Source organism: Manis pentadactyla, chromosome 11 (genome assembly GCF_030020395.1).
Source record: "Manis pentadactyla isolate mManPen7 chromosome 11, mManPen7.hap1, whole genome shotgun sequence".
Classification (NCBI taxonomy): Eukaryota; Metazoa; Chordata; class Mammalia; order Pholidota; family Manidae; genus Manis; species Manis pentadactyla.
The window spans coordinates 123,472,082-123,495,436 of record NC_080029.1 but is presented as its reverse complement, the minus strand read 5'-3'; the positions used below and the strand labels follow the sequence as shown (position 1 = coordinate 123,495,436).

The 23,355-nt window shown below is 39.0% G+C and overlaps 1 protein-coding gene across 2 annotated transcripts; it reads left to right on the top strand.

Annotated features, from left to right (window-relative positions):
• Positions 1-3,579: 3,579 nt before the first annotated feature.
• RCN2 (reticulocalbin 2) lies at positions 3,580-20,811 on the top strand. Of its 2 annotated transcripts, XM_036907608.2 has the most exons (7): positions 3,580-3,844; positions 4,174-4,279; positions 6,825-7,021; positions 15,039-15,152; positions 18,300-18,396; positions 19,244-19,386; positions 19,927-20,811. In XM_036907608.2, exons 1-7 carry the CDS (start codon positions 3,710-3,712, stop codon positions 20,077-20,079), a joined length of 945 nt encoding a protein of 314 aa, XP_036763503.2. In that variant the 5' UTR covers positions 3,580-3,709; the 3' UTR covers positions 20,080-20,811. The 2 variants fall into 2 exon arrangements, with proteins under 2 accessions (XP_036763503.2, XP_036763504.2); XM_036907609.2 differs by lacking the exon at positions 15,039-15,152.
• The last annotated feature ends 2,544 nt before the right edge of the window (positions 20,812-23,355 follow it).

Genomic DNA, 23,355 nt, shown 5'->3' with positions numbered 1-23,355 from the left:
TGAGCTGCTTTATCCATTCCTGCAATAAGACAGCAGACCATCTGATCCCCCCTAGTCCTACCTGTGGCATTATCCTGATAGTTCCATTGTGGGTCTTCAGTGGGCACTGCCGTGGCCCCAACCAGTAAAGATTGGTCAGAGTTATGTACCTGGTTGGTGTAGTCTCAAGTTGCTGAGGTGACACAATTGCACTCCTCAGGGAGAGAGTAGAGGTTAGATTCACGTGGAGGTTGTGCCATGTGAGTTTATATGCTTGAGTGAGGTACTGAAACGCCTTGGTATAGGCAGTCGGATTGGCAGAGTATGAGCCCAGGCATTTTTCTACCTGAGACAGGTCTCCCAGGGAGAAGGGGACATGTACTCGAACCAATCCCTCAGCACCAGTCACCTCCCAAAGGGGGGCCAATAATCGGGCCTGGGATCTAGTGACCGGAGGGCTGGCCCAGTTAGGAGGTGGCATGGGGATATAAGGTGGCGGTGGGGTGGGGGTAGGAAGCGATGTAGGAGAAGGTCAAGATGGCGGTGCCGACAGAAGAGGGGGGTATAACTTGTGGGTGGCAGGAGTAAAGCCAGAAATAGAGGAGTTAGATGTAACATCAGTAGGACCAGAGACGGGTGGTTGTGTCCCCATGGTGGGAACAGAGGCAGGTGGGGGAAGGGAATGGACTGAACTTGGTGGGACTGAAGTGAAGACAAAGGAGGAATTAAAGATGGTGGTTTGGGGGGGAGCCGGATAGGGGAGGGGTGAGAGGGGAGATGACACAGGGGCAGGTGCAGAAGAGGCCTGAACGGAAGAGGCCTGGGCACCGGAGGGCGAATAAGAGAGGGTTGGAAAGGGGCAGATGGTTGAGGAGAAGGAGATGGGAGAGAAGGAGAAGGAGGGGAAGGGCTGGAGGGGGAGGCCGAGGTCCTCTGGGGGATCTGTAAAGAAGATTCCGGCGCAGTGAGAGGTTGGTAGCCCCTGTCAGGGGACTTGGCCAAGAGGACCTGGGCCGAGGAACACCTGACACGGGTCTGGGTGGGAGCACAATGCCCAAAAGGCCTGGACATAGGGAACCTCGGACCATTTCTCAGTCCGGTGACAATAGTCGCTGAGATCGGTGAGGAGGCCAAAATCAAAAGTTCCCTCGGGGGGCCAGCGAGACTGGTTATCCAGGGGATATTGGGGCCAGGCCCAGGAACCAAGGAAGATCAGCTTTCGTTTATGGATGTCCTCGGATAAGCCCAGAGTCGTGGGAGGGGAAGTGAGACACCTCAGTGGGGTCTGTGCCTCAGGGTTTGAGAGCTGGCTTCCCATGACTATCTCCTCTGTCCCCAGGTCCCTAAACGAGCAGGTCCAGCATCCCGGATCCGCTCCGGTTAGGGACGGGAAAAGCAGGTTTGGAGATCCGGAGATAGGGACGTCTCCACTATACCAGAGCCAAATAGGCACAGGCTGGAGGGGTGTCTGGACGCGGCTGCGATTTCGGACCAGGTGCCCCACGGAGGGTAGGAGGAGGGAGCAGAGCAGATGAGGGACTCAGCAAGTTGTCTGAGGCCCTGGGGTCAGGTCTTGTTCCGGAGAGAGGTCCTGGGTCGGGAGAGGAGGGGGAGCCCGCAGCAGCCCCACACCGTCCTCCCGGGTTTCGGCACCAAGTGTAAGGTAACCGAAACCAGACCAGGCAAGCGGCAACAAAGGAGCCAAAAAAAAATTATTAGCACAACCTGGGCGAGGTTCACTGGTCCGCGTATCCACAGGCCAGGGAAGTTGTGCCCAGTAGGAGGGGCGACAGGCTTATCAAGGGTGCTGGGAGAGCTCTGAGGGTACCGTGGACAGAACTAATTGGCCGGTATGGGTGTCGTGATCACCGATGATTGGTCATGCCCGGTTGCTGGGGACAGAGTACTGCAACGCATGTTCTAGGCGGGACCTGCGGCTAGGGACCTTCCATTGATCATTTGAGTGACATTCACCGTTCTCTTCCTTATTTGGCTTGAGTCAGGTTCCTCCAGTGAGACCCATCCCTTCCTCTGGTACCTCAGGTCTTGCACTCACTGAATTTTGCATGTGATGTTGAGAATATCACACCATTTAGGATCCACCTAGCAGTACAAAGATCTCAAATTAAGGTCCTTTTCCTACAGATGAAAAAACAGGCCCAGGTTGGGAAAGCAGCTTGTTTGGAAGCTGAGGGAAGACAGAACCCAGGCCTTCTGACGCTCAGATATTTATACTGTTCGTGCCATTGCCTCTTTAGATCTCATTCGATTCCCTTTGCCCCAAAACTTCCATCTGTGTAGCCCTTGAGTTCAGAAGAACTTCCATAATACCTTGTATCCTACCCTTTTTTATAATGGGAATCACATGAGAAGCTGGCCAAACCTTCTATTTGGAGAATAATAGATGCAAAGCTGAATTGGAGACATTTATCTTTTTCTACAGAGTGCCTGAAACTCAGAATTGAACTTAAAATTACAATGACCCAGTAATAAGGCTTTTTTTTTTTTGTTTTAGAGACATCAAGTTTTGCGTATACACACACACACACACACACACTCTGAAAATTAAAACCTTATTCTGCATTGATCTTTATAATGTTGAAAAGATCCCATTGAATTTACTCTTTGCTCTGTAAACCTTCCAGTGGTCTGACCAAAAAGAGTAAAATTCTAACATGACCCAAAAAATTTGTCTATTTTATGCCCACTCAATTTTTCAGTTTGGAGCAGAATTCTTGCTCCCAATTCAAGTGGAGACTGTGAGAAGTGAAAGAGGACCCATAAAGCCTTTTCTTCTGTGTGAGAAAGCCTGATCCTAAGTGGAGAAATCAGTGAAAGAAAAGGGCTCAAGCTGCAGCCTACAAATTTCTTTGGGTTTAATGTTCTCCGGATGAGGTGCGTAAATTACATGTACATGTAGATAGAGGTGGGCTAGAAGCCATGTATACATACATTCTATCCGTAAAGGTTTTCCTAGGTACTTGAAAAGGTGTTCCTTCTGTGCAATCTTTTGCATTTCTACCTGTGTGGGTAAAGCTTACATTTATTGAACACTACCATATATGCTAGCTACTGATATAAAGCATTTAGAGTTGTATTATTTAAGTTAATGCTCACAACAACCTCTTGAGGTAGTCTTATTACTAGGCCCATTTTATAAATGAGCAAACGGGGTTTCCAGGGCCAAGTAACTTTGGCCAAGGTGACAGAACTTGTAAGTCGCAAATTGAGCATCAGATACAAATTATCCGGCTCCAGTACTTGGGTTTGTTCGTCCTGCTCTGGTAAAATACGTTAAGTATAGATACGTTGAAGACTGGGAGATGGATACTGTTGGCTTGTTCCTCAAGGCAAAATATTTTTCCAGGTACTGTATTATTTTCACCCAAATATCTAGCCTTTCTCACTGCCGGCGGCCGGGACAGTCGGCGTGGACACGGCGTTTCGGGCGGGAACCAGCTGCCGGGAAGAGCCGGGGCGTGGCCAGCTGGGGGCGTGTCTTCCGGCGGGTGCGGCGGCGCAGCGAAGGTCCCGGTCCCCGGCGGTCCCCGGCGGCCCCGGCCCCAGAGCGACTGCGCCGGCAGCGCCCCGCCCCTCCGCCGTGCGGTCAGCCGCAGCGCTCGGCCGGTAGCCGCTCACTCCGCGCGCCGCGTTCCCTCTGCGCTCACGCCGCTCCGCCTGCGCGGCCGCCGGCCCCCTTCCTTCCTCCGTGCGGGCGGCGGGCGGCGCGATGCGGCCGGGCGCCGGGCCCGCCGTGCTGGGGCTGCTGCTGCTGTGCGCCGCGGGGGCGGGCGCCGAGGAGCTGCACTACCCGCAGGGCGAGCACCGCGGCGACTTCGACCGCGAGGCGCTGCTGGGCGGCCAGGTGAGGCGGCCGGGCCTCGGACCGCGGGCGCCGCGGGCTTTGTCCCGTGCGGGGCCCGGCCGGGGCGGCCTGACAGTGGGGACCAGGCGAGGCTCCTCCTACTCTCGGGGGGACCCCGAAGCCTCTGAGCCGGGAAAAGAGAACGTGGCCCCGGAGCCGGACCCTTTGCCTTACCCGCCTGGGCGATCACTGGGTGTTTGGGGGCCCGGGGACCTGGAGAGCAGTTTCTCCCCGAAAGTCCTCGGCAGGGGAGGCTTCTGGCAGCCCTGTTTTTCTCCATCCGTTGATAGCGATGCTTGATATCCCTGTGTATCGCTTATCCCCTAAAGGAAGAAGTCGATGAATATGTTAAACTCACCCCCGAAGAGCAACACAAAAGACTGAAGTCGATCATAAAGAAAATTGACTTGGACTCGGACGGCTTTCTCACCGAAAGTAAGGACGTCCTGCATAACTAACAATGAAGCACTGTAGATGTAAAAACAAACATTGAAGCAGAGGTGTCTGTTGAGTGTAGATTACTAAGTGTTCCAACAAGTTAGAGGTACCGTGGGGGGTGGGGGAGGAAGGGCATGAAACCTTTAGACGTAGGGTACCAAGTAAAACTCGGTGATTTCTCCAGGAATCAACATCATGGACCCTACATGGTGTGTGAAGTCATACTTGAGCAAACACCCTATTCCTCACATGAATTTTATCAATGTCAACAGTATGATTCATTTTAGAGAAACGTGTCAAAAACTATCTTAAGGCATTAAATGATTTATTGCTCTTTTGATACATGCTTCCCATTAGAATTTTAAGTATTTGCTTTTTTATAAGCAAAAAGAAAAAGACTTGTTGCTGTGAATTGTGTTTATCACAAATAATTGCATCTGGTAGGGGCATTAGAATCATCTTTCCAGCTCTTTTTGTTAAAATGAAGAAACTGAAGCCCAGAGGGGTAAGTGCCTTTCTTCAATAAATTGCAAAGCCAGGACTAGAATCCAAATCTCCTGCTCTTAATTCAATTTTTAGTGTCCTTCACTTAAAAAAAAAATCTGCTCTTAAGTAGGTTCTCTAGTCAGAAATGAAATGCAGATTATCAAAAGAATATTCCAAGTAAATTGCTGTGCAACTGTCTCTTCTCATTGCTTAACTCAAGCAGAGAACACTCTCAACCTTCCACGTTGATCCTCCAAAAAAATTTAGGAGCTAGTTTGCTGTAACTCTTACTTAAATGCTGCTCAGCATCTAAGAAATAAAATTGTTGGAGAGAGAATTGCAGACCAATTGATAGATTTAAGATGTGTTGTCAGTAAAGTATTTACATTGGTACCCTCAGGAATATTAAGGTTCTGGTTCCTTCTTAAAACAAACAGTAAAACCTTCACAAATTCTAATTATCCAATAAGAATAGGTCTGTCTTAGGTTATACTACAAAGCAAACAAAACAAGTGATTTTGGAAGAACTTTATGGTACCTGTCTGTAAGGGCCTAGATAAAGTTCAGATATTTAATAGTAAACTTTTTAAAAGTTAAAAGCTATCTTAATTTTGATAGATGAGAAAACAAAACCTGGAGAGGGTTGACTTCCCTATTATGGTGGAACTTAAGTGGGAATCCAAGTTTCTGGTCCCTGTTTCATTCTATACTCTCTTAAACCATGATGATCTCTTTAAGTAAACTGGAAGAAACCCTCTTTCTCATTGAGAGATCCTTCAGGGATTTTTGCTAATTTGCACTATTAGGGCCAGGACTAGACTCAGGTTCTTGAGAGATGACAAAATTCAGTGAAAGGAGTTTGGGCTTTGAAGCCAAACATAGGTTTGAATCTGGACTCTGTTAGTTACTAGTTGTGAGTCCTCAATTCTAAACCACAATTTCCTGAACTGTAAAATAGTAATTATAATTGCTTTGTTTTCAAGATTAGAGACAGCATGTCTAGAGGACCTGATAAATAGTAATTGTGCAATACATAGTTGTCATAATAATTAATATTCTTCCCTGATTTACAGTTTGAGAAGGGAAAATGTCATTACTTTTCTGTTCACCTGACCTCCTTAACAACCAAGAGAAGAGTACCACTCTTTAAAGCAAATGGTGTATTACCTTTAAACCAAATGGTATACTCCTGCTGTCTTTGCAAGTATTCATGTTCTCTATCCCCCTTTTTCCTATAATTCTGCATATTAAATATCTCTGTAAATAGATTTTTTAGAAGTGTTCATCTGAAAGTGGACCATTTGAGACTTATAAACTTTCCCCCGTATCTTCAGGTACCAAGTTAAGACAGCTGCCGCAACAAGGGGGCATAAATCATAATTGCTACCCATAACTTTGTTAAAATATCATCCAGATGTTTTACAGCATGTGAGAGGGAATATACCAACCATAATGGTTCTCAAACTTCAGTCATTTGAATACTTTCTACAATTTAGGCCATATCTACTTGCCATCTTTCTTATTTCATTAATACAGTTTTAATTTAACTCAATATAAAATTTATTTTAAAGGAAAACTTTGTTACTTTCATAAATGAAAAACACTACTTTTTCCAGTATATTTTAAAATAAATAAGTAGTTATTCAAATATTTGTGCTTCATGAGAGATCTCTAATGGTTGTCTGCAATTTTTTGGATAGTATTTTATTTAAGTCAAGTGCTATTTCAGCCAATAGGTAATTCATTTAACAAGTACTTATTGAATCAGGTACTTCATAGGCATTTGGAGTACCTCTCTGAAGAAAACATACCTAAAATCTTTGCACTCAATTTACATTCTATCTGGATCACATATGATATTCTTAAGACTCCAAACAGCTCTCCCCACCTCCTATTTCTATGATTACAACTAGACCACTTCTCAACTTAGTATTTGCAAACACACAAGGGTTTTTGGGTTGTTGTTTTTTTTCTGTTTGAGAAGGTTTAGAAATCCTCACTCCTGTTAAGTATCAGAATCATTGTCATTTCATTGTATTCTGGGAATTTCTCATAGGTGAACTCAGTACATGGATTCAAATGTCTTTTAAACATTATGCTATGCAAGAAGCGAAACAACAGTTTGTTGACTATGATAAAAACAGCGATGGTAGTGTGTCATGGGATGAATACAACATCCAGATGTATGATCGTGTCATCGACTTCGATGAGAACACTGCTCTGGATGACGCAGAAGAGGAGTCCTTTAGGCAGGTGGGTACATGTTTAGGAGCTGTTCCTTCCAGTCGTATCAGTTCACTTTACCTTCTTGCATGAATGAGCACAAGAGGGATTGAGGTCATTGACTGGGTTGCCCTGTTCTCTAGGCAACACCTGTTCCACTTCAGTGGTCATTTTGATGGTTTCCTTTCAGGCATGATTTAGGACTCCTATTCTCAACTCCCTAAGTTATCCTTGCATCTTTCTTTCTTAGCTACATCATTTGCCCTAATTTCCAGAGCTGCTTTTTTAGTGTATTTTGACTATGTGTCCCAATATTTTAATTTTTTATGTTCTTGAACAGTTTTATATTATATTATGAAGAAGACTGCAGAGGCCTATTCCCATTTTTAAACACATGGCTTTATATAAAATAACTCTTTAAAAAAAAAATTTTAACTCTGATAAAATATACATAAGGTAAAATTTGCCAGTTTAATCCTTTTTAAGTGTGCAGGTCAGTAGTGTTAAGTAATTCATGTTGTTATACGACCAGTCTCCAGAACTCTTCATCTTGGAAAAACTAAACCTCTAAACCCATTAAACAATAACTCCCCATTACCCCAACTCCCAGCTGCTGGCTGCCACCATTTCTACTTTCTGCCCCTGAATTTGACTAGGTACCTCATATAAGTGAAATCATACAGTATTTATCCTTTTGTGACTAGCTTATTTCACTTAATGTCCTCAAGGTTCACCCATGTTTCAGTGTCAGAATTCCTTTTTAAGACTGAGTAGTAGTCACTGTGTGTATACACTGTAATTGTTTATCCATTCATCTCTTGATGGATGGTTGGTTTGCTCAACTTTTGGCCATTATGAATAATGCTGCTTTGAACATAGGTGTACAAATAGTCTTTGAGACTGCTCTCAATCTTTTTTGTGTGTATATCCCCAAAATGGAATTGTTGGATCATACAGTAATTTTATTTTTAATTTTTTGAGGAACTGCCACATTATCTTCCATAGCAGCTGCACCATTTAAAATAACTCATTTTTAAAGATTCATTATCACTATGAATTCTGTTGTGTCTCATGATTTAATTTGTTGAAATATGTGCTCCTTGGTCAAGCAGAGCTGAGGAAGATCGTTTTTATTTAGGAATTAATGGGAATGTATAAAGTCTTTTAACTTAGTAATTAGGAGGAACTCAAGACAACTATAAGGTTGAGAAATTGCTATTTCAAACACTTTTGTATTTTAAAGGTAATGTGAAAGACTTTTTTAAAAAAGATCATTTTACATGTGAAAAAAATACCAAACACCTTGTTGCAAATTGTTATTTTCCCAATTAATACTCAAAGGTGCTTGGAAACATTTGAGGCTTCATCCCTCCCTTAACTTACCCCATTACTAATGTCTACCTGTTAGTTTTTATTGTGGCCATAATTTATCATTGTACATGCTATTTATTTTAGAATCTTGCTGGCCACTTGAACTCTATGAGCCACCACTGATAACTCAAAGTTGGTTGTTTCTCTGCTAAATTATGCAATGCCTTGCATATGTCATCCATGTGGAGGTTAAGGGTTCTGGCCTTGGAGCCAGTCTGCCTGGCTTTACATCCCGCTGTGCCACTTAACAGTTGTGTAGCTTTGGGTAAGTTATTAAACCTCCTTATGCCTCAGTTTTCTTCTAAAAGGGGATAAAAGTACAGAGAAACAGTAATAAATAGTAGCAGCTAGATTGGTAAGCAGATCTCTGTTGATTAAAAGAATATTGTTGAAGAAAGCATGTATAATTCACATAAGTTAATACTTATGTATAATTAGCTTTTAAAAATTGTTGGGGCATTTGTTAACTATGTCAGCTTTAGATTAGTTAAGATCTCATTTTCAGGGGAGAGATGTACCCTCTGTTGGCCTTTTTCCCTTCTGATTTGGGTCTTAATCTTACAGCGGATTAAGAGTGTAAATCCATCTTTTTACTGCTTGGTGTTAAAAAGAAAACACGATGATAGTGAGATTGGAGTTTTGCCTGTTTACTAGGTACTCTCCTTGTACTATGGAAATTAATTCATCTTAAAACTATCATTTGAATTCTGAGACTTTCTCTGCCAGCAAACAACAGAGAAGTTAAACACAGTATTTTTAAATCTTACTAAAATTAGACTGTAATTGTGTTCTCTTTTTTAGTCCATCAAAAAATAAGAAATGTGTGTGTGGTCATTTTTCTTTTTTCTTTTTCTTTCTTTTTTTTTTTTATTATGGTACCATTAATATACAATCACATGAGCAACATTGTGATTACTAGATTCTCCCGATTATCAGGTTCCCACCACAAACCTCATTACAGTCACTGTCCATCAGCGAAGTAAGATGCTATAGAGCCACTACTTGTCTTCTCTGTGCTATACTGCCTTCCCTGTGCCACCCTGCTACATTATGTGTGCTCATCATATTGCACCTCAGTCCCCTTATCCCTCCCTACCACCACACCCTCCCCAGTCCCTTTCCCTTTGGTAACTGTTAGTCCATTCTTGGGTTCTGTGAGTCTGCAGCTATTTTGTTCCTTCAGTTTTTTCTTTGTTCTTACACTCCACAGATGAGTGAAATTATTTGGTACTTGTCTTTCTCCACTTGGCTTATGTCACTGAGCATAATTCCCTCTAGCTCCATCCATGTTGTTGCAAATGGCAGGATTTGTTTCTTGTGGCTGAATAATATTCCATTGTGTATTATGTACCACATCTTTATCCATTCATCTACTGATGGATGCTTAGCTTGCTTCCATATCTTAGCTATTGAAAATAGTGCTGCGATAAACATAGGGGTGCATATGTCTTTTTGAATCTGGGATCCTGCATTCTTAGGGTAAATTCCTAAGAGTGGAATTCCTGGGTCAAATGGTATTTCTGTTTTCAGTTTTTTGAGGAACCTCCATACTGCTTTCCACAATGGTTGAACCAGTTTACATTCCCACCAGCAGTGTAGGAGGGTTCCCCTTTCTCCACATTCTTGCCAGCATTTCTTATTGTTTTTTGGTTGTTGGCCATCCTAACTGGTGTGAGGTGATATCTCATTGTGGTTTTAATTTGCATTTTTCTAATGATTAGCGATGTGGGGTATCTTTTCATGTTCCTGTTGTCCATCTGAATTTCTTCTTTGGAGAACTGTCTGTTCAGATCCTCTGCCCATTTTTTAATTGGCTTATTTGCTTTCTGTTTGTTGAAGTGCATGAGCTCTTTATATAATTTGGATGTCAACCCTTTAATGGATATGTCATTTATGAATATATTCTCCCATACTGTAGGATGTCTTTTTGTTCTACTGATGGTGTCCTTTGCTGTACAGAAGCTTTAGTCCCACTTGTTCATTTTTGCTTTTGTTTCCGTTGCCTGGGGAGATATGTTCATGAAGAAGTTGCTCATGTTTATGTCTAAGAGATTTTTGCCTATGTTTTTTATTTTATTTTATTTTGGTATCACTAATGTACAATTGCTTAAACAACATTATGGTTACTAGAGCATATGTTTTTTTCCTAAGAGTTTTATGGTTTCATGACTTACATTCAGGCCTTTGATCCATTTTGAGTTTACTTTTGTGTATGGGGTTAGACAATAATCAAGTTTCATTCTCTTACATGTAGCTGTCCAGTTTTGCCAACACCAGTTGTTGAAGAGGCTGTCATTTCCCCATTGTAAAACTATGGCTCCTTTATTGGATATTAATTGACCATATATGCTTCGGTTAATATCTGGACTCTCTATTCTGTTCCACTACTCTATGGGTCTGTTCTTGTGCCAGTACCAAATTGTCTTGATTACTGTGGCTTTGTAGTAGATCTTGAAGTCAGGGAGTGTAATTTCCCCCGCTTTTTTCTTTCTTTTCAGGATTGCTCTGGCTATTCAGGGTCTTTGTTTGTTCCATATGAATTTTAGAACTATTTGTTCCAGTTCGTTGAAGAATGCTATTGGTATTTTCATAGGGATTACATTCAATCTGTAGATTGCTTTAGGCAGGATAACCGTTTTGACAATATTAATTCTCCCTACCGAAGAGCATGGGATGAATTTCCATTTATTAGGTCCTCTTTAATTTCTCTTAGGAGCATCTTGAAGTTTTCAGGGTATAGGTCTTTCACTTCCTTGGTTAGGTTTATTCCTAGGTATTTTATTCTTTTTGATGCAATTGTGAATGGAATTGTTTTCCTGATTTCTCTTTCTGCTAATCCATCATTAGTGTATAGGAATGCAACAGATTTCTTCTGTGTATTAATTTTGTATCTTGTAAGTTTGCTGAATTCAGATATTAGGTCTAGTAGTTTTGGAGTGGATTCTTTAGGGTTTTTAATGTTCAGTATCATGTCATCTGCAAACAGTGACAGTTTAGCTTCTTCCTTACCAATCTGGATTCCTTGTATTTCTTTGTGTTGTCTAATTGCCATGGCTAGGACCTCCAGTACTATGTTGAATAACAGTGGGGAGAGTGGGCATCCCTGTCTTGTTCCCAATCTTAAAGGAAAAGCTTTCAGCTTCTCACTGTTAAGTATGATGTCGGCTGTGTGTTTGTCATATTTTCTCTTTATTATGTTGAGGTACTTGCCCTCTATACCCATTTTGTTGAGAGTTTTTATCATGAATAGGTGTTGAATTTTGTCAAATGGTTTTTCAGCATCTATGTAAATGATCATGTGATTTTTGTCCTTTTTGTTGATGTGGTGGATGATGTTGACAGATTTTCGAATGTTGTACCATCCTTGCATCCCTGGGATGAATCCCACTTGATCATGATGTATGATCCTCTTGGTGTATTTTTGAATTCAGTTTGCTAATATTTTGTTGAGTATTTTTGCATGTATGTTCATCAGGATATTGGTCTCTAGTTTTCTTTTTTTGTGGTGTCTTTGCTGGTTTTAGTGTTAGAGTGATGCTGGCTTCATAGAATGAGTGTGGAAGTATTCTCTCTTCTATTTCTTGGAAAACTTTAAGGAGAATGGGTATTATGTCTTCTCTAAATGTCTGATAAAATTCAGCGGTGACTCCATCTGATCTGGCGGTTTTGTTCTTGGTTAGTTTTTTGATTACCAATTCAATTTCGTTGCTGGTAATTGGTCTGTAATTGGTTGTATTTTTCTAGAAAGTTGTCCATTTCTTCTAGGTTATCCAGTTTGTTAGCATATAGATTTTCATAATATTCTCTAATAATTCTTTGTATTTCTGTAGTGTCCGTAGTGATTTTTCCTTTCTCATTTCTAATTCTGTTTATGCATGTAGTGTGTGTGGTCTTTTAAATCCATGTTCTTGGTGGGTTGGATGATGTAATAGACAGTGGTGTTGAGAAGAAAATCTACACTTTGAAGAGACACTTGACTCATCAATATAAACTGCTTTTGATCAGTTTTTCTTTAAAAGATGCCTGGTTCTAATGCTGTGTTCTCTGCTGTGGTACTCTGTAAATGTAGATTGTAAGACTCTACTTTTTAAGAATGAATTAAATAGATCTTAGTAGTGTAAGGATTGATGGATCCCTAAAATGAATAGTTCTCAATAGGAGTTTTATTGGTTATTCTTTGACAACCCAGGAATATCTCTGTACATGAAGTTCTAATCATAGTACTTCAGGAAAATTTGATATAAACAGCCCCATGAAACTGGATATGGAGTATAAAGATGAACCCAGAAACAGTTGCATTTTTTTTTTCAAAATAAAAAGTCAAGGGTAAAGTATGAATCAGTCTTGAAGTTACAGAATAAACATAGTAGAAATAATCACAAAACGTAATCGGATAGCTAAATAAATTTATAATTTTCTATGTGCAAGCCTATTAGAAACAAATTTATAAAGCCTGAATTTTATCTTATTTTTTGGAGGTTTCCATATAGAGAATAGAGATAACCTGGAATGATGACCTTCTCAGGCTGTGAAATGCCTGAAAGAGCATTTCTTTATGATAAGATGAACAATTATAGTCAGTACTTTTAAGCAGGATGATTAAAATTTGGGACTTACTTGGCAAAAGTTCAGTTGCTCTGACTTCTAAAGCCAGCAGCACTGAATGTGTGTGTATAAGCAATATTCATTTATGTAAGATATAATCAGAATTAAAGATCTACACTTCTGGTATCACAGATTATAATTATTTCCTCATGTAAAATCTTTAGTCTACCAAAAGATGGCAGTTTTGTTCTTCCCAAATTTCTATTACACTATAAAAATGATTATGGTAGCTTCTTTTTACTACTGTATGTAGCACTTTCTCCCTTCCACCAGAATACAAGGGTCTTTATCCAGAAGAAAAAGAATGCTGAGATTTTATGAAACTGACAGTCTTTTTTGTTACTATATTTCACAAATTTGCCACTTGGAAAAAGCAGGCTATGTAGTGTCTTAATATGAGTAGCTCTTACTAAATTGTGTTCTTACAATGACCATGAATAAAACTAATTTTAAAAATCTCATCGTTTTATTTTTTAAAAATCAAAGGTAAGAAATGTGATCCAGAAAACGACTTACTTTTCTTTTTCACCTTTTTTTTTTTTTTTTTTAAGAAATCTCAGCTTGTTGAAAGAGAGCCTTTCTTTCCATAGGCAGATTTGGCCAAATTCAACTCTTTCTGCTGAAACACAAACCTTTTTGCTCCAAAATGAAGGGTTCTTTCATAAGGAAATTTAAGCACTTAGTATTTTGAGTAGTGGTTTTTCAGAAAGTACCTCAAGTTCTTGTTTATCTACTTTCCCCCATATTAATCCTGAACATAAAATGTAAATTATTTCATCTAGTTACTTAAAATTATGAAACATTAAGTTAAAAGGACCTACCTGTAAATAAATTCTTGTTTTTCTTTTCTGTCATGATTGGGTGAGTATACCTGGCTGGTGGAATCTGGATGGTTTAAAAGATGGATTCTTCTGGGGGAAGAAGTGAGCAGCTCCTCTGTAAATCAATCATTGTAAAAGACTTTTTGGCAATGACTCTACCTAATTTTTATTCTAGAAAACTGAAAAGAGCATTTCTTTTCAACAGTGAAACACATAAACTAAAAACTTCTAAAACATTTGAAATTGTGCTTTTTAAAAAATGCAGTTTAATACACATCAGTTATAGAAAGTAAAGTTATTCCCAGAAATACTCAGAATTTATGTAGAATAGCATTATTGCACTATTTACTTCCAAGGCTCTTGATTATACAGAATTACCTTTGAGAAATTCATTAAAAGCATCCTTGGTCCAGTAGCTGCTACTTGATTTATTACTTGAGCTCACTTAAAAAAAAAAGATGGGCATGAGAAAGCAGATGAGGGTGTGTTTACCCTCAAAACAGGCCGGTTTTCGATGCATTTATATGTGAGCATACAGAATTAGCACTGTAAAGAGCCTACTAAGAATAGACTTTAAATATTATGAATATATACCAAAAGTATTCTCATAAGATGATTTTCTGAAATCTGTTAACATTTTTGATAAGTCAGTTCAAGACCAGAAATAATTTGAAAATGGCAAACCAAGAATTAATATGTAGTATAAATATATTGCTTTTGGGACATTCAAAAATACATTGAGATTGTTAAATAAGATAGTGTGTGGTACTGCAGAAACTACAGAGTGTCCAAGTTCAACATTTTTAGCTGTATTTCTGACATCCCTTTCAGTCAATCATTTAATCTCAGTTTTACTGTCAATAGTAATATGTAACATTTTAAAAATACTTAAGGTTTACTAATTGTTTGATAGGGATTCTTATTCCAGTTGCTTACTGGAGATTTTTTATCCCAATTTTATAGTTGCAGAAACTGTAGAGGTAAGCAGTTTGTCCTAAGCAACACATAACACAGCCAGTAAGTGGCATTGCTGAAATTCAGATCTGATTCTCTCTGACTCTAGACCCATGTCTCTTATGCTGTGTCTAATAAATGTTACTTGCCCAACCTTCCTTCAAAAGGGTGAGGTGGAGATAGGATTATGTTTGAAAATGTATTTCATAGTTCACAGTGTGTGTGTATTTTTCAAAGTATATTTAATAATGTTATGGATGAGACCTTTAAACATGTTCAATATTTAATTTTCAAAGCTTCATTTAAAGGACAAAAAACGATTTGAGAAAGCTAACCAGGATTCAGGTCCTGGTCTGAATCTTGAAGAATTTATTGCTTTTGAGCATCCTGAAGAAGTTGATTATATGACGGTAAGGAAAAAAATTTTTAAGAGAATTATTGAGTGGCCAAAACTTTAAAACTTGTTTTTACTTAATCATTAAAATGAATTATATAGTAACCAGAATTTTAAGAGACAAAAGATCCAAAGTTCTCCCCAATTTAAGATTAGGAGTGGGAAAGAGGGTTTGGGAGGGTAGAGGAGGGCTTATTGGGAGGGAAAAGGTAAAGGACTGAGTTTTTTAATCTCTAACATATACGAGCAGCTATTTTCTCTCTTATAAACTCATTACCTTCAGCTTTCCTGTCCTTATGTAGCTTTCAGACTTTTCTGGGTTTTTTTTCAATGTTAGTAACATAAGAACTTCCTATTTAGTTTACAGCACCACTTGTGAAAACTTTTGACCTGGGAAAATGTATCACGTTTAGTAGATCCTTTTTCATAGGGCCTTTGTGCAAGGTGCAGCTGCTAATGATAATATTGTTTTTGCAACTTTAGGCATAACGAATCCTCTCATCCCTTTAATACTTAAAAAAGTACCAGCTTTTTGAAATTCTTGTTGAATTCTAGGTTTAAATCAATAAACACTGATTGAACTGTACAACTTGGCAAGCTTCTTGAGAGCAGAAACTGTCATTGGATGATAAAGATTAATATGATAAATAACCTTAAAAAATAGATGAAGCATTTACATTTATATTGAGGTCCATTGCCTGCCGATAGCCTTCAGTTGTGTGGCTTGATTCTCTGGATGTTTCAGGGAAGGAAGGTATAGCTTTATGTTTAATGGGTCATGGTCAGAAACTGCTGTCTTGAATAACAAGGCTGCAAATACAATTTTCTCCATTGCTCAATGACAAGACACCACCATTAGTACCACTTCTCTTGCCACAGAGGCTTCTGATTTCTCACTTGGCACAAAATACCTGACCTAGTTTTAGAACAGTGCTGGGTACAATTTGTGGTAAGTGCCAGAATTAAGTTGAGACAAGCTCATTGAGACCTTGCATGGTAGGCAGGGATTTGGGGTCTTGATTATCTGAGTAATAAGGACCCAGTGAAGACCAAGGAGGGGAATGACCAGTGAAAGCAATGAAATAGTTCAGGCATTATGTGATGTGGCCCTGGAGTACGATGTGGTAATGTCATAAAATAGACTTGAGCAGCATTTTCAAGAAAGCATAAACAGGAATGTTACCACCAAGTATGGGAAGAGACAGAGATGACTGAGGTTTTGAGCTTGTGTAATGATGAAATACAGTACCATCGATAGAATGGGGTGTGCAGGTTGGGGAAGGATGTTGTTTATGCTGAGTTGGAGCCAATGGCAGCACATATGATGTGTGACCATAAAGACGTGTCTCATTTAGAGCAGCTTCATTAATTCCTGTTTACCTTAATTGTTTCTGTGAATCCCTTTTTCCCTTTAAGGGTATATTTGATACAGGGAAAGGCAAGGATACAAGAGCAACTAAGTGATTCAACTTTGTACTAAAAATCAGAATTTAAAGATACTTCATTCATGTAGTTCTAAAAAAGTTCTTTTAACTATGGCAATGTTATTGAAGCAAATCTGTTGTTTCGCAAGGGGATTACTTGAATGGAGAAATAATCATGATGAGCAGTGATTCTTAACTTCTGTTGGATCACAGGCTTCTTTAAAAATAGGATGCAAGCTGTCAACTCTGTCCCAGAAAAATCACATATGCTCATACACACACAATATTGGATTATAACTTTAGGAGATTTTCATATCTTCTCTCTAAAACCAACTTTGGCTCTCCATATTAAAAGCCCCTGATTTCTATATATAAATCTGTAATGCTTGACTTTTTAAAAAACCAACAGCTTGCATTTGTTATTTCATACAGATGTAGGTGAACCCCCTGGGTTTGGCTAGAATTAGAGATTTTGGAGAATTACAGTTGTGATGCTAGAATCCAAATGGAAAGGTGTTTACAAGGCAGCAGGTAGTGAGGACATGATAACAGTAGCTATAACGTATCAGAAGCTAGGCAAGGCTGAAAGGCAACAAGGATGTAGTGAGTTCAGGAAAGTCCTGGGACTTGAATGTGTCTAAAGGCGTAGGAGGAGTTGATGGAGAAGAGACTTGAGACTTTGGAGAGTCCAGAGTTAAGAGTGAAAGAAAATACTCAGGATTTGGGGAGGTATGGGATCCAGGAAGACAGTTGAGGGCTTCACCCCAGGGAAGAGGGAGAGCAAGCCTTAACTCCTGAGACTGAAGAGAAGGATGAGAGGAATAGGCATAAAAACAGAGTTAATTAAAGGTGAGGATGCAATGCTTGTAAGCAAGCTTTTCAGAAGATCTACAGCATGTTTGGAAAAATAGGAGCATCTTTGCCAAGAGTATTGGAGAGAGGTACGGTGAAGAACAAAGAAAGTAGAATTTTCAAGAAGCAGCAGCAGTAGAATGTGGGTTAGGGGACAGAGACAGACTTACAGGCTGCAGTAAGAGCCCACTGAAATGGCAAAAAATAATTTGTAAGGACTAGATTTATATTTTTGTATCTCTTTTAGACTTTGTGATTCTGGAATAAGAAATGTGGGTCTGATGTACAGGTGGAGACTGGCATAAGAAGAGGGTACGAGAGGGTGTGACGTGGGAAGTGCTGAAGCACCTGGCCATTAAACAGACCATCTTGGGTCAAGTATACGTAGAAAGGGTGTAACCACTGGGTTAGAGAGAAGGATCCTACCGGTTTGTTAAGACCAAGGAACAGATTTGGGGGCAGTTTGGGGGTGAATGGGGTAGATATGGTAGAAGAGGAAGCAAGGGGCAGGATCTGGAGGTACACAGGGATCTAAGATAATGGTTCTCTTTTAGTTGTTGGAGGGAAAGTGGTGTTAAAGAAGGGTAGTAAGAAGTCATTCTTGAGAAGAAAGGGAATCTGCAGAGGGTAGGATGAGTTGCAGAGGTGGGTTAGGAGGGCAAAGTGGAATTCTTCTCAATAGCAGAAGCTTAGGGTTGTTGAATTTAAAGCTGGTTACTAGTTAGGGTTTTATTCCTGCTCCTGCATTCCAGTGTTTAGGAAGACTGACTGGGAAGTTACAGACATCCAAAGTGATAATTCCTAAATAAATTCTGTAGTAGAATCGATTCAGATGGTGGTAGGATTGAAAGCTTTGTGACTCATTTCTTTTTATGAACATGCAATAGGAATTTGTCATTCAAGAGGCTTTAGAAGAACATGACAAAAATGGTGATGGCTTTGTTAGTTTGGAAGAATTTCTTGGTGACTACAGGCGGGATCCATGTAAGTAGCTTAGGGGTAAGTGGGAGGAGGGGGGAAAGTGGAATCAAAGGAAAAAGAAATTAAAACAGTCCTGCTCTTTGAGGGCTCTTGTTTGACAGAAGAAAATGGAGCAAGAACTGTGCTTGGTTTCTATTTGTACTGCTTAGTTAAACATGCAAGTGAACTAAAGGGACTCATTACCTGAGAATGCTGTCTCGACCACTTTTAGTTTCACGTCTGGATTCAAACATTTTCCTCCCTTTTCAGACAAATGTAATTATCAGTTCAAATGGGTGAGAAAGGTTGGTATTTAAAACAAAACCCTACACCTTTGCATGTAGATCTTAGAAAGTACTATTACAAATAGTGGTGTAGACAGTGGAAAGAGGCTTACTGAGTGTTTGAAATTTGAGTTTGTATATGCAGCCTTTTCTATAAGCATCTGTCTTTTTCAAAATTATTGTTTAAAATCATCATTTACTGTGGATGCCACTTTAAAATTACACAGCATTATTTTATAAGAGCACATATGAAGCTTTATATAGTCACATGATGTGCATAAAAGCATTACCCAGGCCAAGTATAGGAAAATGAGATGTTAGAATAAGGAGTTAACAGAATTAGTGTGTGATGATATGCAGTGATTTTAAAACTGAGTTGTTTGGAATTATGGGTCACTTTTGGAAATTACTGTATGGTTTGTACTTCAGGACTTTTCAGCTAAGTAGCTCTATTTCAGTTGGCTTCCTTTATGTGGTTTTAAATTCATTTTCTTTAGTGATATACTAAAGTTCTCATTGGATATATGTAATAATCTTGTGTGTGTTCATTGTGGGTTTTACAAACATTTGTATGTATATGTATTTAGCAGCCAGTGAAGACCCAGAGTGGATACTTGTTGAGAAAGATAGATTCGTGAACGATTACGACAGAGATGCAGATGGCAGGCTTGACCCCCAAGAGGTGTTATCTTGGGTGGTACCCAATAATCAGGGCATCGCACAGGAGGAGGTGAGTATCACAGAATGACTGCCTACCTGCTCTTGCCTGGAACAAGTTTAGTGCTATTGATAGGAAAGGAAGTTCAACATCTTAAGCCAAAGGAAGAAGTAATGGAGTTATTATTTTAGGATTACTGCATTGCTATTTCTTAATTTAAATCTATGAACTGTTTTAGATTGCCAAGGAGACAAAGAAGTTGAGATTGTATCATGTATTAATTTGATAATACAGTAAATATGAAAGTTTTTACTTATCTATAGGGGCTCCAAGTGCATTGTATTAATTTTGCCTAACTTTGAGAGTCCTGAATTGGATTCGAGTGGTGAAGAGGAAGAAGCCACAAGAAATTAAGAAGGAGGATATGAAAAGCCACAGAGAAAAAAACAGTTACAGTGTGTAGTAGTTTTGGATACTTAGACAGTCATAAGTACCTGGCACACCTGAATGGTTTTGACACATCAGAGCACATTAAAACTGAATATCTTGCTGAAAATTCTTATTACACTTGACACCTGTTTTAATTTTTATTTTTCTCGTTTTGCTTTAAAGGCTCTTCATCTAATTGATGAAATGGATCTGAATAACGACAGGCAGCTCTCTGAAGCGGAGATCCTGGAGAACCGCGACTTGTTCCTGAGCAGCGAGGCCACCGATTACGGCAGGCAGCTCCACGATGAGCACTTCTATCACGACGAACTTTAGGCCCCGCGTGGGCCTGAGTGGGGCGCGGGCTGCTTCTATGGTCTGTCACCAGCTTTACTTTTGTGATGAAATACCCATGTTGTATTTTACACTTTTGAGTCTTACCACAGTCAAAATGATCTTAATGTAGGTTACAATTTTGGCCTTTTAGAAGAAAAACTAAATAAAAACCTGGTATTTATTGCGAAACATTGAAGAAAGGATACGATATTGTGCCATATTACAACTAAGTCTTTCCTAATTATTCCATCTGTTTAGTACTGTATTGTGGAATATTCGAGTTCTATTTCCATACTTGAAAAAATGAAGGATTTTAGAGATACCTGAACAATATTATTTAAGTAGTATGTGACTGAGCTATCAATTTTTGTTTTGTTTTAAGTAGATTTAATTTGGAAACTGACAGGACATTTTTAGATTTAGCATTTTGTTTTAAAACCTTTAAAGGAAACTTTAGAAGGACTTACACCTCACATATTAATGTTGAGAAGTTCTGCTTAATTTTAAAATGGTTTCTATAAAGGGTTTTATTGTATGAAATAGAACTTTATATTTTTGCATATGTATAGACAGTAATTATATTTAATGTGTTAACTATGGTATTATGGTGTGTGGAATCTGATATTGTCCAGGACTCTTCATTTTTGACTGACTAAAAGTGAAATGTCCTATCTTTTTCATATGTTTGTTTGTTTTTCTTTACTCTTCCAAATAAACCTTGAATTTAGCATAGGTTTTGTTGTGTTATACATTATCCCTCATCTGATCCTATATTTGGATAATGAGTGTTCTCAAAACTTAAATTATTCTCACTGCATACTTTTTTAAAATGAAAGAATCTTGTTTGAATGTAAACCTGACATACTACAGTTGCTGTTGTAGCAAATGTGGTTTTGCTGTATGTATGGGGCTAGAAATAATCATAAGAATTACACAGGTTGAAATCCTCAGACCTATGTTATCACCAGGAGAGATCAGTATCAGCTGCATTGAAATTCATACTCGATAAGCATCTGTCCACACCTAAATGGTCAGTTTTAACCTTATACAGTAGGCCAACTTATTTACCTTTGAGGGGAGTGAGAAAGTAAGGCATAAGTTTTTTTCCTAGCTCTGATCCACAGATAGTTTTTCGTTCTCTTTTCTTACATTACTTTTATCTGTGGGTGCAAAGGTCAGCTACGTGTACTATTAATCTTTTTCCAGACTAAAGCTGGCTCTTACATAGCACACATAGTATTTGGGGGCTCAACAACTCCTTATGAGTATTTGTAAAGAACTGAAAATCTTTTTTACTTTATCTGCTTACCTCTCTGCTGGCCCCCATCTTTGCTGGTGTGAGGTGTGAATTCAAATTGTACACTTACACGCTTTAATGATGACTTGCTTACTCTGGCATCAAAAGTACATGGTTTTCATTTTAACCTACAACACCTATCATGCTATAGCAGTTTAAAAATTAAAGATAAATCATTATCACTCATCTGTTACTTGTCAGCCTTACTGAAGTTGGGGTATTTGTATAACCTGTTTGATTAGCATACTAACCATTTGTTTTCCTTACTAGATTCTTCAAAAACTGTGCCAGAATTGTTAGGTCATCAGATACTGATTTTATTTTAATGAGTTAAGAGTTAGCATTCTACATGCAGCCTTGATATCATGCTGATAAAACAATTTGGGTGACATTAGTAGTGTTCACCAATATCTTTTTTCCTTTCGTTCCTGGCATAAAGAAAACTATACTTCCTGGCCCCTTTGCAGGTAGACAATTGGACAATAGCTAGTTCCAGCCAGTTAAACTGGAGTGAAAATAGCACATGTTATTCCCAGACCAGGCCAATGACAAGCCCCATTTCCTTTGCCATGGCACTGAAGAGGCCTCAGTTGGAATGGTGGAACCACAAGATCAAAGTAGCCTTGATTTCTGAGTGACCACATGAAGGTCAGTTGGATGCTCAGTGCTTCGCATGATCAACCTTTTATTAAGTTAAGCCACTGAGATTTGGGGTATGTGGTGTGTGTTTAACCACAGGAGAGCCCAGTGTATCCTGGGTAAAGATTTAGTATTAAACATTTACTTTAGAAGCATATAGAGAAAAAGAATCATCCGCTTGAATATAGATTCTGTATCTCTTGCTAAGGTAAATAAAAAAATTTATTCCTAAGTTTTTTATTTGGATATTTTAAATAAGTCTCTTTAAAAATAAGTTTTATTTTTATAATACAGTTAAAATCTAATTTGAATGTGTCATTAAAGCATGAGAATAAAAATAGAATGATGCTTTCTGAATTATTGGCTGATTCTGGGTGAAGGACTTAATCACTTTCATCATTTGACTTCAGGTGCTACTTCAAAATGAGAAAGTTGATGGGATTTTTGTAAATTAGTTAATGTTCTGATTGGGCAAATTTATAGGACAGAAAATGACTGGTTTGTGATATGAATTTAAAGGAAGTCAGGATATTCAGAGAAAAAGCATGCATCATTGCTACTCAAGTTTCTATGAAATCTTTTCCACTTTAGAAAATGGTTTAAGAAAGCCAGTTAGAGTCAAATTTTTGAAACATACAGGTATAACTAATTTGCTTCATTTCAACATTGAGTTTTTGTCCATTAAATATTTAGCCACATTAACTGGCTCCTATAAGATTTTTAATATTGCTATCAGTGATTAGCTTAACTACCTAAGAGCTTCCACAGCAGCTACTAAAACATCTGTTTTACTTGAACTCAATGCAAGTACAAGGAAAAATAAGTACTGTGAAATGCCTATGGTTTGGCATACCCTTATTTTAAATTAACCAGATAGTTCATGAGCTGTGGCAAGGAAACCATTTGAGCTCAAAATTACTTAAAAGTAATTATAGGGATTTCTTAAAAACCACATATCCTTTAATCTTTGTTTTACATACCTTAAAAAGAAGCCCTACTTTTGTTTTCTGTTCTACAAAGATATTTTTCTTCTCTGAGACCAGGTTCCAGTGAACTGAAGGCATCAGTCAGTATTTGCTCTGTTGTACCATTAGCAGTGGCTGGTAACACAGGTAAGGAGGCCATCTAATTGCAAGGATACCCTAAAAGCGTAAACAGAGGTCTTTTTATGCCAGCTGCTAGCCTGTCTGAATTGTTGCTTTGTTGTTCCATCTACAGCAAATGACATCATGCTAGTGACTGGTTTTGTACGAGTACTCTGTAATAAAGAACTTGATTACATTTAATTGTGGCCTGCCTTCATACTGGTAAGAAAAAGGAAGGTAGGCTAAGCTGAGGCT